We start from the raw sequence: 15,855 nt of genomic DNA on the forward strand, positions 1-15,855 counted from the left end.
GAAATGGCTTTTTTCCGTGATATAATGCTTCCATCTCTCCTTAATCTTCCTTTCAAAATCAATCACTTCACTACTTCTGTGTTAGTTTTTTTTTCTATCATATTCTCTGTTCACTACATGGATGACTTTTATGATTTGGAGATGCCGGTGTTGGACTGGGGTGTACAAAGTTAAAAATCACACAACACCAAGTTATAGTTCAATATAGGTTTAATTCGGAGCACTGCTCCTTCATCAGGTGGTTGATAAAGGAGGACCTGATGAAGGAGCGGCGCTCCGAAAGCTAGTGCTTCCAATTAAACCTGTTGGACTATAACCTGGTGTTGTGTGATTTTTAACTTTGATGAATTTTATGTCATTTACACCTATTGATACATATTAAAGGAGAAGAGATCCAACGCTAATCATTGGAGAAGCACCTATCTATGACACATTTCAATCTGAGAAACAACCATCAATTACTGCACTCTGCTTTTTGCCCTTTCATACCCACACTGCCGTTGCCCCATTAATTTCAAGGAATTAACTCTGAACAAACTTTGAGGATACAAGGCGAAGTGAGAGAGAGAGAGTGCAGGACCTGGATCAGAACAGGACAAAGAGCAAGGACACCAGAAGGAGAGTCACCGTGGCCATCAGAGAGCCTGCAGATCGTGAGGTTGAAACTGATTAAAAGTTGGCATCAGCAAAAGGAGAGGAATTGATTGTCCATCAGCCTAATGCTGTGGGAGCAATGAGTCTTTGCTAATATCATGGGAGCTGATTGATGGTTAATACCTCTTGCTTTGATACCAGCCAACATGACTGAAGGCTCCTAGGATATGAGCTGTGTTGTGGATTAGGAGCAACAACATGTGTGTTTTTTTAAATATAAAATTCTGAAGATGTAGGCATTGTTGGCTAGCCCAATATTTATTGCCCATTTCTGTGGGTCTGCAGCCACGCATAGATTAAGCAAGGAGAGAGTTCCATCCTTAAATGATGTCAGTGATGGATTTTTGCAACAATCAACAGGGATCACCATTAAGTTATTAAATTCAAATGTCATCATTCGCCATGGTGGGATTTGAACGCATTTCCCCAGAGTATTGGCTGAGGGTTCTGGATTGTTGGTCCAATGACATTGCCACAACAACACTTCCTACCCACAGAATATATGAGAGTGTTATGTGTGTGTCACTCCCAGCTCATGCAGTGGTACCTGGTCTCCAATCGTCTGAGCATTGGACAAAGATCCTGCTGTGCAAGGACCGTGTGATAGTTGATGTGTAACGGCCTTCACTGCAGGAAGGGAAAGTGGATTTTGGATGCTTTTGGCCAAACCCCTTTTCAGCCTGCAGGAATTAGTTCCTGTTCTGCTTCAGCAGAAGAAGCTGTTTATTAGTGGTACCACCTTTCCAAGGGAAAAATTGGCATGGGGCAGATAAAGTCAAGGATGCAAATGCATGACTTGGTGTTGGAGAAATGTTTATGGTGCACTGGCACCTGGATTGGAATAGGTATGAGCTGTTATGGTAGGATGAACATCATTTGAACTATATTGGGAGCAGTGTCCTGACAAATCAAATACTGGAGCTACAGAGAGGCCTTTAAGATTCCATAAATTAAATAAAGTGAGGCATCTATTTAAGTAATGGTACTCTGGGACAGGAAGGGACAGCGTGTGCAAACATTAAAAGAAGTCAAATAGGGTTAAAGAGAAAAAAAAGTGGCAAAAAGGTAAATTTGATGGCTTTTTACTTAAATGTCCATCATAGATGTAACAAAATAAATTAATCAGCTACACAGAAGTGGTATGATGGTGGTATGATTTTATGGCCATTATAATGGTATGATTACAAGGAGATAAAAACTGGAAACTAAATGTTCATGAGTGTGCGACATTTCCAAATGACAGACAGGAATCAAACGTTGGGGTGACTTTGTTAGTATAAGATGGAGTAAGTACAATAGTAAAAACTGAGCTTGGATCAGAAGAAGTAAAATCCATGTGGATAGAGGTAAAAAAAGAAATCACATGGGGAATCACTGGTGGAGTAGTTATAAACCTCTTGACAGGAGCTATACTGTAGGACAGAGAAAAGCAATCTGGAGATAATTAATGGATGCAAAACAGTCAGTACATTAATTATGACCAAAAACAGAAATTGTTGGAAAAACTCGTGGGCGGCACGGTGGCACAGTGGTTAGCACTGCTGCCTCACAGCGCAGAGACCCGGGTTCAATTCCCGCCTCAGGCGACTGACTGTGTGGAGTTTACACATTCTCCCCGTGTCTGCGTGGGTTTCCTCCGGGTGCTCCGGTTTCCTCCCACAGTCCAAAGATGTGCAGGTCAGGTGAATTGGCCATGTTAAATTGTCCGTAGTATTAGGTAAGGGGTAAATGTAGGGGTATGGGTGGGTTGCGCTTCAGTGGGTCGGTGTGGACTTGTTGGGCCGAAGGGCCTGTTTCCACACTGTAATGTAATCTAATCTAAACTCAGCAGATCTGGCAGCATTTGTGTGGAGAATTCAGAGTTAACATTTCAGGTCAAGTGACCCATCCTCAGAAATGATGGCAGCTGGGAATAGAGCCCAAAGGTAGAAAGAAGAGCAGTTTAACAGACAAAGAGTGGATAGGATCTGGCGAGGAGGGTGACTAGCTATTATTGGGGACTGTTCATGGCTAACAAGGCCTGGTGTGTGGGAGTTCGAGCAATGACATGGGAGAGCTCAAGCCCTAAAATTATTGAACTCAATGTTGAGTCCAGAAGGCTGCAGGTCTCCAAGTGAAAAATGAGGTGCTGTTCTTCCAGGTGGCACTGAGCTTCACTGGAGCACTGAGGCAAGCCTGAGACAGAGATGTTGGCCAGGAAGCAGGGTGGTGTGAAGTGGCAGACAACTGAGAGCTTAGAGTTTTTTTTGTGGACATAACATAGGCGTTCTATGAAGCAGTCACCCAGTCTATATTTCAATTCTCTAATGTTAAGGAGACAACATTGTGACCAGTGAATGCAGTAAACATTAATTGTGAGTGCTTTTCAATTTTCTATAGATTGGGTGATATTTTATTGACAGGGAAGAATATGTGGGTGTGTAGGTAGCCACAGGGAAGATTATGTGGGTGTGTTGGCACAAATTCCTAGAGCAACATGTGTGGATCCAACCAAGGGTCTGGTATTTTTGGACCTGGTAACATGCAATGAGACAGGTTTAATAAATGGTCTCAGACTGAAATATCCTATTGGAAACAGTGAATATAACATCTAGCATTCAGTTGAATAAGAGAATGGTCAAAGAAAGAGTAGGGCCGATCAGGTATAGCATAAGGAACTTGTGTGTGGAGTCTGAGGAGATAGGGGAAGCCCTAAATGAGTTTTTTGCTTCTGTCTTTACGAAACAAACAAACTTTGTAGTGAATGAAAACTTTGAAGAGCAGGTGTGAATGCTGGAATGGATAGAGATAGAGGAAGCTGATGTGCTGAACATGATGTGCTGGCCAGGCCCAGACCAGATTTGTCCTCGGCTGCTTTGGGAAACGAGAAATGCAATTGCTTCGCCACTTGTGAAGATTTTTGCATCCTTGCTCTCCACTGGAGTCATACCTGAGGACTGGAGCGAGGCAAATGTAATTCCTCTCTTCAAGAAAGGAAATAGGAAAATCCCCGGAAATTACAGACCAATAAGTCTCATGTCTGTCGTCTGCAAGATGTTAGAAAGGATTCTGAGGGATAGGATTTATGACCATCTGGAAGAGCATGGCTTGATTAAATGCAGTCAACACGGCTTTACGAGGGGCAGGTCATGCCTCACAAACCTTATCGAGTTCTTTGAGGATATGTCTAGAAAAGTTGATGAGGGTCGAGCTGTGGATGTGGTGTATATGGGGACTTCAGCAAAGCATTTGATAAGGTTCCCCATGGTAGGCTCATTCAGAAGGTCAGGAGGAATGGGATACAGGGGAACTTAGTTGTCTGGATACAGAATTGGCTGGCTAACAGAAGACAGCGAGTGGTAGTAGAAGGAAAATATTCTGCCTGGAAGCCAGTGGTGAGAGGTGTCCCACAGGGCTCTGTCCCTGGGCCTCTACTGTTTGTAATTTTTATTAATGACTTGGATGAGGGGATTGAAGGATGAGTCAGCAAGTTTGCAGATGACACAAAGGTTGGAGTGTCGTTGACAGTATAGAGGGCTGTTGTAGGCTGCAGCGGGACATTGACAGGATGCAGAGATGGGCTGAGAGGTGGCAGAAGCAGTTGTGGAAGCAAGGTCATTGGGGACATTTAAGAGACTACTGGATATGCATATGGTCACAGAAATTTGAGGGTGCGTACATGAGGATCAATGGTCGGCACAACATTGTGGGCTGAAGGGCCTGTTCTGTGCTGTACTGTTCTATGTTCTATGTTTGTGAGAAACCTGAGTCAGAAATAACTGTGATAAACTTAAAGAATTACAATGGAATGAGAGAAGAGTTGGCTGAAGTGAACTGGGAAAGGAAATTGGCGGAAAAACCAATTGATGAACAGCGGCAGATGCTTAGGACAATTGTTGTGACTCAAAACAAAGATTTATCCCAGGGCGAGAAGGATCCTAGGATGGGGAGAAAAACCAACCATTGCAACATAGCAGAGAACAGAACTAATCCAGAGTCATAGCCACAGGGAAGAATACATGGGTGTGTTGGGAATGTTTTAAAAATCTAAATGAAAGAAAAAGAGTGTGTGGTGATCATAAACCATGAGGGTCATCATGGAGTCACAGGTCATAGAGATATACAGCATGGAAACAGACCCTTCAGTCCAACTCGTCCATCCTGACCAGATATCCCAACCTAATCTAGCCCCATTTTCCAGCAGTTGGCCCGTATCCCAATAAATCCTTCCCATTCACATACCCATCCAGATGCATTTTAAATGTTGTAATTGTACCAGCCTCCACCATTTCCTCTGGTAGCTCATTCCATACACACACCACAAACAGGGAGGCGATGGCCTAGTAGTATTTTTGCTCGACTATTAATCCAGAAATCCAGAATTATGTTCTGAGGACTTGGGTTCAAATCCTGCCACAGCAGATGGTGGAATTTGAATTCAATAAAAAAAATCTGGAATTAAGAGTCGACTGATGATCATGAAATCATTGTCAATTGTCAGAAAACCCATCTGGTTCACTAATGTCCTTTAGTGGAGGAAATCTGCCATCCTTACCTGGTCTGGCCTACATGCAACTCCAGAGCCACAGCAATGTGGTTGACTCCTAACTACCCTCTGAAATGGCCTAGTAAGGCACTCAGTTGTATCAATCGATAGAAAGTCACAACAAAACAATGAAACCGGACAGACCACCTGGCATCAGCCTTGGAACTCGAAAAGACAACGGCAAAAACACAAACAGCCCTGTTGCCCATGTAAAGTCCTCCTTACCAACATCGGGAGGCTAGTGCCAAAATTGGGAGAGCTGTCTCACAGACTAGTCAAGGAACAGCCTGCCATAGTCATTCTTACGGAATCGTACCTTACAGATAACACCCCAGACACCACCATTACCATCCCTGGATATGTCTTATCCTACCGACAGGACAGACCCAGCAGAGGTGGTGGCACAGTGGTATGTAGTCGGGAGGGAGTTGCCCTGGGAGTCCTTGACATTGACTCTGGATCCTATGAAGTCTCATGGCTTCAAGTTAAAAGTGGACAAGAAAACCTTACTGGTTACCACGTACTGTCCTCCTTTGGCAGATGAATCAGTCCTCCTCCGTGTTGAACAATTCTTGGAGGAAGGACTGAGGGTGGCAAGGGTGCAAAATGTCCTCTGGATGGGGATTTCAATGTCCCACCACCAAGAGGGGCTCGGCAGCAGGTCGATTCCTATAGGTTATAATTGCTAGATTGGGTCTGCAGCAGGTGGTGAAGGATCCAACAAGAGGATAAAAACATACTTGACCTCATCCTTACTAATCTGCCAGCTGCAGAAGCATCTGTCCATACAGTATAGGTAAAAGCGACCACTGCACTGTCCTTGTGGAGATGAAGTCCTGTCTTCACATTGAGAATAATCTCCATCGTGTTGTGTGGCACTATCACGGTGGTAAATGGGACAGACTTCAAACCGATCTAGCAGCTCAGGACTGGGTATCCATGAGGCACCGTGGGCCATCAACAGCAGCAGAACTGTACTCCAGCACAATCTACAGCCTCATGGCCTGGCATATCCCCCACTCAACCATTACCATTAAGCCAGGGGATTAACCAGGAGCAACATCAGGCATACCTAAAAATGAGGTGTCAACCTGGTGAAGCTACCAAACAGGACTACTTGTGTAGTAAGCAGCATACACAGCAAGTGATAAACAAAGCTAAGCGATTCCACAATCAATGGATCAGATCTAAGCTCTACAGTCCTTCCACATCCAGTTGTGAGTGTTGGTGGACAATTGGTGGCACGGTGGCTCAGTGGTTAGCACTGCTGCCTCACAGCACCAGAGATGCGGGTTCAATTCCTGCCTCAGGTGACTGACTGTGTGGAGTTTGCATGTTCTCCCCGTGTCTGCGTGGGTTTCCTCCGGGTGCTCCGGTTTCCTCCCACAGTCCAAAGATGTGCAGGTCAGGTGAATTGGCCATGCTAAATTGCCCGTAGTGTTAGGTAAGGTGTAAATGTAGGGGCATGGGTGGGTTGCGCTTTGGCGGGGCGGTATGGACTTGTTGGGCTGGAAGGGCCTGTTTCCACACTGTAATGTAATCTAATCTAATCTAAACAACTCACTGGAGGAGGAGGCTCCACAAATATTCCCCTCCTCAATGACGGAGGAGCCATCAGTGCAAAAGATAAGGCTGATGAATTTGCAACAACCTTCAGTCAGAAGTACTGAGTGGATGATCCATCTCGGGCTCCTCCAGTGGTCCCCAGTTTCACAGATACCAGTCTCCATCCAATTCAATTCACTCCACATGATATCAAGAAGCGACTGTGGGCACTGGATACTGCAAAGGCAATAGGCCCGAAGACGTGTGTGCCAGAACGTGCCCCTCCCTTAGCCAAGCTCTTCCAGTACAGTTACAGCACTGGCATCTACCCAACAATGTGGAAAACTACCCAGGCATGTCCTGTACACAAAAAGCAGGACCAATCCAACCGAGCCAATTACCGCCCAATCAGTCTACTCTTTACCATCAGTAAAGTAATATAAGGGGTCATCAACAATGATATCAAACAGCACCTGCTCAGCAATAACCTGCTCAGTGATGCCCAGTTTGGGTTTCACCAAGATCACTCAGCTCCTGATCTCATTACAGCCTTGGTTCAAACATGGACAAAACAGCTGAATTCCAGAGGGGAGGTGAGAGTGACAGCCCTTGACATCAAGGCCATAATCAACTGAGTATGGCATCAGGGAGCCCTGGCAAAACTGGAATTAGTGGCTATCACGAGGCAAATACTTCACTGGTTAGAATTATACCTGGAACAAAGGAAGGTGGTTGTGGTTGTGGAGGGTCAGTCATCTCAGCTCCAGGACACCTCTGCAGGAGTCCCTCAGGGTAGAGTCCTAGACCCAACAATCTTCAGCTGCTTCATCAACGACCTTCTCTCTGTCATAAGGCCAGAGGTCAGAATGTTCGCTGATGATTGCACCATTCGTGGTTTAGCACCATTTGTGGTTCTTCAGATACTGAAGCAGTCCGTGCTCAAATGTAACAAGATCTGGACAATATCCAGGCTTGGGCCACAAGTGGCAAGTAACATTCGTGCCACACAAATACCAGACAATGAAAAGCACTCTAGCCACTGTCCCTTGACATTCAACTGTATTACCATCACTGAATCCCCCACTGTCAACATCCTTGGGGTTACCATTGACCAGAAACTCAACTGGACTCACCACATAAACACAGTGACTACAAGAGCAAGTCAGAGACTAGGGATACTGTGGCGAGTAACTCACCTCCTGACACCCCAAAGTCTATCCACCATCTACAAAGCACAAGTCAAGAATGTGATGGAAACTCCCTACTTGCCTGGATGGGTGCAGCTCCAACAACACTCAAGAAACTTGAAACCATCCAGAACAAAGCAACCTCCTTGACTGGCACCATATCTACAAATATTCAATTCCTCCACCACCGGCGCTCAGTAGCAGCAGTAGATGCACTGCAGAAATTTACCAACGATCCTTAGACAGCACCTTCCAAATGGCAGAGTTGATTACATACCTTGCGTCAGTTTTATGGTACAACACACTAATAGCATTCCAAAAATACGAAAGAGAGGAGGAGATAAACAAAAACTTGCATAAGAGAAAACCTACTGGGAAACTGGTGGGGCTAAAGGCTGATTGGTCTCCTGGAAATGATAGGTTGCATCCTTGGACATTTAAGGAAGTAGGTACAGAGGTAATAAGTGCGCTGGTAGTAACATTCCAAGAATCATTAGATTCTGTGAAAGCCCCAGAGGATTGGAGAACAGCAAATTAAACTGCCTTCTTAAAAAAAGGAAAGAGGCAAAAACAAAATGTGTCATTATGGAATTCTTGGTCACAGATGGTTGTAAAGATTGTATTGTTAAGTATATTGAGGACTGAGATAAATAGATTTTTACTTAGTAAGGGAACCAAGGGTTATTGGAACAAGGCACAGAAGTGGAAATGATCAACTATGATCTCACTGAATGGCAGAGCAGACTTGATAGACTCAAATACCTGCTTCTGTTCCTCTCTCTTATGAACTCATTAAAAGATCCCACATGTGCGTTTCCCACCTCCTGATGTGAAATTAGATTAATGTATTGCTACATTCCAAATTGGTACAGCATTATTGTTATTTTACACAAACGTGTATTTTATTCCTATATATCCACAGACAGTTTGTGAAATGAATGTATTGTGATTTTAGGGCATTCTTATTAGCTGGACCAAAGGCTTCACTGCCACTGGTGTGGAAGGACAGGAAGTTATTTCTCTGTTGAAAGAAGCTATTACAAGAAATGGAGTGAGTATTATGGAAAACTGTTGTTCATGAACAGAAAATCTGCTGATTACTGAAACTTGTCATGATTTCTGTTTTGTTGCTTCTAGGAGTTGGATTTAGACATTGTGGCACTTCTGAATGACACGGTGGGAACTATGATGTCTTGTGCTTATGAGCATCCTAACTGTGAGATTGGAATGATTGTAGGTAGGATTGTTCTAGATTGAAACTTTTCACTGTGTATGATTTTTTTCCATTTACACTGCTAAACTTTGGCTGTGACAGGTTTCTTTAAGTAATACTGGACCACAGTCGTCATCTCTTTTTATTCAGTCATGGTATGTGGGCATCGTTGCTTTGGCCAGCAATTTTTTTCTATGCCAAATTGCCTGTGAGAAAATGGAGGTGAGCTGCCTTCTTGCAATGCTGCAGTCCATATAGGTACATTTCAATAGTGCACAATCACTACAGATCTATTACAGAGAGAGTTCTCAGGTTTTGACCCAGGGATATTAAAGGAACAGTGGTGTATTTCCATGTCAGGATGGTGAGTGGCTTAGAAGGGAACTTGCAGAAGGTTATATTCCCATGTATCTGCTCCCCTTGTCCTTCTAGATGATGGTGGTCATGGGTTTGGAAAGCATTGTCTCAGGAGCTTTGATGAGCTGGTTTGTCCCAGGTGATGCAAAGCTTCGAGTGTTTTTGGAGCTGCACTCATTCAGGTAGGTGGACAGTATTCCATCACACTCCTGATTTGTGCCTTGTAGATGGTCAACCCAAAGCCAGATATTGTACAAGCCTTGTTGGATTTGGACATGGAAGGCTTCTGTACCTGAGGAATCACAAATGTCTAATAGTCTAATCATTAACAAGCATCCTCACTTCTGATTTTATGATGGGGGAAAGGTTATTGATGAAACAGCAGGTTATGGTATTGTCTTGACACTACCCCAGGAGGTGTCCTGGAGCTGAGATGATTGACCTCTTATAATCACAACCATCTTCCTTTGTGCTAGGTATGATTCTAACCAATGAAGAGGTTTCCCCTGATTGCACTGAGTCTGGTTTTATTACAACTCCTTGATTCTACACTTGCATCAAATGTAACCTTAATGTCAAGGACAGTCACCTCGCCTCTGGAATTGGGTGATCAGAAGAGTGCTGAGTCTTGGAGCAAGTGTGTTGTGAAATCTTTTAGTCTGAGACTGATCAGGAATGGGGGGGAATCAGTGAGTGGATTAGAGTGATGCTGGAAAAGCACAGCAGTTCAGGCAGCATCCGAAGACCAGGAAAATCGATGTTTCGGGCAAAAGCCCTTCATCAGGAATTGAGGCAGAGTGCCTGCAGGGTGGAGAGATAAATGAGAGGAGGATGGAGGTGGGGAGAAAGTAGCATAGAGTACAATAGGTGAATGGGGGTGGGATGGAGGTGATAGGTCAGAGAGGAGGGTGGGGGAGGGTACCAAAGAGTACACTGGGGGTTACAGGGGTTTGAGTAGATTTTGCATTAAATGATTTTGAATTGGACAAGTTTGGAGTGAGTGATTGAGGGATTGGATCTGTGTCAGAATGAGTCACTAGAAAATAATTTGTGTCTCCAAATAAGTGATTAGGGAATCAGACTTGTCCTAGAATTGGTGTCAGCTGATTCTTAGAATGAGTAATAAGGAAGTCATCTGATCCCAAACTCTGTGATCGGAGACCAGGTGTGATGGGGATTAAATGAGTCTCAGAGGAAGTGGTCAAGTGATTGCAGAAAAAGTTTAGGATACACTGAGTGAGTGGTCATGGGGGTGAGGGATTTGGTGAGTCAGGCAGTTGGCGATGGAGGAATTGGGTGAATTCCAGAGAAAATGATCAGTAGATTGGCTTAGTCATAGATTCATAGAATCCTACAGCATGGAGACAGGTCCTTTGGCCCAAATTGCTCCATGCCAACAAGATTCTTGTCCATCCACAGTAACCCCATTTCCCTGCACTTGGCCCATATCCTTTTACACCTTTCCTATCCATGTATCTGTCCAAATGCCTTTTCAATGTTGTTAATGTACCTGCCCCAACCACTTCCACTGGCAGCTTATTACATATGCGTACCACCCTCTGTGTAAAATATTGCCCCTCAGTTCCCTTTTATTCCTTCCCCTCTAACTTTAAACTGATGCCTTCTAGTCCTTGATTCCCCAGCCATGGGAAAAAGCATTCACCCTGTCCATGCCTCTCATGATCTTATACACTTTGATAAAATCCCCCCTCAGTCTCCTATGGTCTAAAGAAAAAAAGAAGTCCTAGCTTGTCCAACCTCTCCCTGTAACTCAGACCATTGAGTCCAGTCCTTGTAAATTTCCTCTGCACTCTTACCAGTTTAATAACATCCTTACTATAACAAGGTGACCAAAACTGAATACAATATTCTAACTGTGGCCTCCCTAATGTCCTACATAACTGCAACATAATTTCCCAACTTCTATACTCAATGGCCTGACTAGAGGCTAGTGTGCCAAAAGCCTTCTTTACTGCCCTGCCTACCTGTGACTTCACTTTCAGAGAACCGTGTACCTGAACTCCAAGGTCCCTCTGCTCCACTACACTCCTTAAGGCCCTACCATTCACCATGAAATCCCTACCTTGATTTGACTTTCCAAAATTCAAGACCTCACACTTATCTATATTAAGCTCCATTTGCCATTTCATGGCCCACTTCCCTAGCTGATCGAGATCCTTGTGTAATTTCTGAAAACCTTCCTCACTGTCCATGATACTGCCTATTGTAGTGTCATCTGCAAACTTACTAATCATACCTTGTATATTCTCATCCAAATCATTGATTTCGATAACAAACAGTAATGGGCCCAGCACTGACCCCCGAGGCACTCCACTAGTCACAGACCTCCAGGCTGACAAGTGTCCTTTCAATTTTACATGATCAATGAGTGTGAGGGAGATCATGACTCACAAATTTGTTAGAGTTCTTTCAGGAAGTGCCCAGGAAGGTTGACGAAGGCAGGGTGGTAGACATAGTCTATATGGATTTCAGTAAGGCCTATGATAAAGTTCCAATTGGTAAATTGCTCCGGAAGGTTAGATTGCATGGAGTCCAGGGCGAGCTTGCAAATTGGATACAAAATTGGCTTGATGGCAGAAAGCAGAGGGTAATAGTGGAAGGATGCTTGTCGGACTGGAAGCCTGTGATTCGTGATGTGCCTCGGGGGTCAGTGCTGGGCCCTTTGCTGTTTGTTATCGAAATCAATGATAATGATGAGAATGTACAAGGCATGGTTAGTAAGTTTGCAGATGACGCTAAAATAAGCGGTATCATGGGCAGTGAGAAAGGTTGTCAGAAATTTCAGCAGGATCTTGATCATTTGGGGAAGAGAGCTGAGAAATGGCAAATGGACTTTAATATAGATAAGTGTGAGGTCTTGCATTTTGGAAAGTCAAATCAAGGTAGGAGTTTCATGGTGAACGGTAAGGCTTAAGGAGCGTAGTGGAACAGAGGGACCTTGGAATTTAGGTACACGGTTCTCTGAAAGTGGAGTCACAGGTAGACAAGGCAGTGAAGAAGGCTTTTGGCATAGTGGCCTTCAGTCAGACCATTGAGTATAGAAGTTGGGAAATTATGTTGCAGTTTTGTAGGGCAGTGGTGAGGCTACACTTGAAGTATTGTGTTCAGTTTTGGTCACAAGGATGTTATTAAACTGGAAAGAGTGCGGAAAGAAATTTACAAGGATATTGCCAGGACTCTATGATCTGATTTTTTTTAGGAGAGGTTGGACGAGTTAGGACATTTTTCTTTAGAGCACAGGAGACTAAGGGGACAACTTAGAGAAGTGTATAAGACCGTGAGAGGCATGGATAGGATCAATGAATTCAGTCTTTTCCCAGGGGTGGGGAACCGAGGACTAGAGGGCATCAGTTTAAGGTGAGAGGGTGGTACGCATATGTAATGAGCTGCCAGTGGAAGTGGTTGAGGTGAATGTAGTAACAACATTTAAAAGGCATTTGGACAAACACATGGATAGGAAAGGTGTAAAAAGATATGGGCCTAGTGCAAGAAAATAGGACGACATGGACCAGTTTGGACCAAAGGGCTTATCTCCGTTCTATAGGACTCTATGACTTTTTGGATTCATCCTAACCTTCTCCACTAAGGCTATCTCGTACTCCCTTTTTGCCCTCCTGATTTCCTTCTTCTGTAAACTCCTGTATCCTCTATATACCTCCTGGGATTCCCTTGATCCCAGCTATTTGTACCTGATCCTTGCCTCCTTCATTTTTCTGATCAAAGCCTCAATAGCTCTTGTCATCTAGGTATTCCTATTCCTGCCAACCTTGCCATTCACTCTCATAGGAATAGACATAGACATTGAACTATAGCTACCTCACTTTTAAAGGCCTCTGTTGTTCAATCCCACCCTGTACGAGCGAGGTGACAACTACTTTATGTAGCCATGTAGGTTCCAAATTGGCTTTTGCTGAGGTCATTGAACATTTGTACCCTGAATGCATCTCAATTCTGGCAATGGTTTAGCAGTGTTGTTGGAATTAAATTTGGCTTTCACTCATGCCAATTACGACTTCAATCTTCAGCAGTTTTATCGCAATTGGAAGAGTGTTTTGTGCTTGGCATGACTTTGTCTTAGACTACTTCCCATGCCCTTCAGTACGAATGCCTCTCCACTCTAGGATTACCTTGTATATGTCAGTGCTGGGTTGGCTCAATTTCCTTATGATTCCTTTGACAGTTTTCACTGCTGCATCAACCTTTCCATTCTCTCTGCCCTTCGGACAGTGTTAGGGTGAATGTATTTTTACACAATCTCAACAGCGATTAAAATGTTGCAACTTGTTCTGGTTTGCTCACCAAGTCTGTTCCTATCACATAATTCTGATTTGATTTGATCTTGATTTGATTTTTTAATTTTAATTTTATTGTCATGTGTACTCAAGTACAAGAATACAGTTTAATGTCACCACACGGTGCTAGCTTTAATACAAGTATCCAGGTACAGAATCTTAAGAACAAATTAGAAAGAACAAAATGTTGAACATTGCAGTAATTACAATATTACATAAAACATATGAAATAAGGTTAAAAGTTACACATCGCTTAAGTGGAAAATAAAGAAATAAAGCTGTAAGTTCAAACATTACACTTTCTTAAGTGCTTAGCCATGGTGGGACTGCACATCAGGAAAAACCTCAAAATCAGAAGTCCGCACTGAGGCCATGCCATGCCAAGACACTGACACTGAGAGATTGCCAGGCCAAGAGACAACCATTCCAGACCGGGAGGCTGCCTTGCTAGGTCACAGCATGGGGGGAGGCCGCTATACCAGACCAGGAGTTTGCCCTTCTAGGCTGGATCTGTGGCTGGGAGAAGAAAGAAGAGAGAAGAGAAAAAGAAACATAAAAGAGAAGAAAAAAGTGAGAGAAAAGGAAAAGGAAATGGACGGAGTGGATGAGCTCCTAGTTTCCCAGTTTTTACCTCAGATTCCCAGTCATTTGAACAGGAATCGGTACGGGAAAAGCTGCAGTCTTTTTTACTTCAGTTGTGTTTTCATTATGAACATAAACATAGGACTTAGAACATTACAGCACAATACAGGCCCTTTGGCCCTCAAAGTTGCACCAATCTGTGAAACTAATCTGATGCCTATCTATCCTACACCATTCTATTCTCATCCATATGCCTGTCTAAAGACTATTTAAATGCTCTTAAAGTTTGAGAGTCGACTGCTGTTGCAGGCAGTTCTTTCCACGCCCCTACAACTCTCTGAATAAAGAAACTACCTCTGACTCCTATCACCCCTCAATTTAAAGCCATGTCCCCTCGTGCTAGTCATTGCCATCTGAGGAAAAAGGCTCTCACTGTCCAACCTATCTAACTCTCTGATTATCTTACACCTGACACTTTTCTGCATTAAACTCCATTTGCCACCACTCAGCCCAGTTCTCCAGCTTATCTATGTCTCTCTGTACCTACAACATCCTTCGGCACTATGCACAACTCTACTGACCCTTAGTGTCATCCACAAATTTACTAACCCAACCTTCTATGCCCTCATCCAGGTCATTTGTAAAAATGACAAACAACAGTGGACCCAAAACAGATCCTTGCAGTACCCCACTAGTAACTGAACTCCAGGATGAATATTTCCCATCAACAACCACCCTCTGTCTTCTTTCAGCTAGCCCAGTTCTGATCCAAACTGCTAGATCACCATCAATCCCACGCCTCTGTTCCTCTACACTGTCGAGGATCCTACCTTTAACCCTGTAATCTGCAATAAAATTCAACCTTCCAAAGTGAATCATTTCACACTTTTCCAGGTTGAACTCCATCTGCAACTTTATCAGCCCAGTTCTGCTTCTTGTCAATGTCCCATTTTTTTCAATTTCAAAAATATACTTTATTCATAAAATACTTTAATGGTCTGTACAGTTGGACATGCCATACATATGTAAACATTCCATTTGTTTGCATATTGAAACAGAGTTACCATTCCTATTTACAGGTCTGTACGATTACATTTTTAGCTGAGGCGTCAGCAGAGCCCAAATGACTCCTTGGGCCCCCTGTTCTTCTTTAGGCAGGCAGATGTTACAAGGTGGTTTTTCCCCACCGCGCCTTGGCGGCAGCTGCCCCAAGCTTCAGCGCGTCCCTCAAAACGTAGTCCTGGACCTTGGAATGTGCCAGTCTGCAACACTCAGTCGGGGTCAACTCCTTTAACTGGAAGATCAACAGGTTTCGGACCGCCCAGGGAGCGTCCTTCACCGAGTTGATGATCCTCCAGGCACAGTTGATGTTCGTCTCGGTGTGCGTCCCGGGGAACAGGCCGTAGAGCACGGAGTCCCGCGTCACGGCGCTGCTCGGGACGAACCTCGACAAACATCACTGCATTCCTCTCCAGACTT

At 43.9% G+C, this 15,855-nt stretch overlaps 1 protein-coding gene across 1 annotated transcript in view; it reads left to right on the top strand.

Moving 5' to 3' along the window:
- LOC122544108 (hexokinase-1-like) overlaps positions 1–15,855 on the top strand; it is a 158,721-nt gene that overhangs the window by 105,699 nt on the left and 37,167 nt on the right. Inside the window, exons 12-13 of the mRNA XM_043683147.1 lie at positions 8,867–8,962; positions 9,049–9,148. Coding sequence (XP_043539082.1) covers positions 8,867–8,962; positions 9,049–9,148 — 196 coding nt within the window. The remainder of the gene's footprint in view (positions 1–8,866; positions 8,963–9,048; positions 9,149–15,855) is intronic.

This window comes from Chiloscyllium plagiosum, chromosome 46, assembly GCF_004010195.1.
Source record: "Chiloscyllium plagiosum isolate BGI_BamShark_2017 chromosome 46, ASM401019v2, whole genome shotgun sequence".
Lineage (NCBI taxonomy): Eukaryota > Metazoa > Chordata > Chondrichthyes > Orectolobiformes > Hemiscylliidae > Chiloscyllium > Chiloscyllium plagiosum.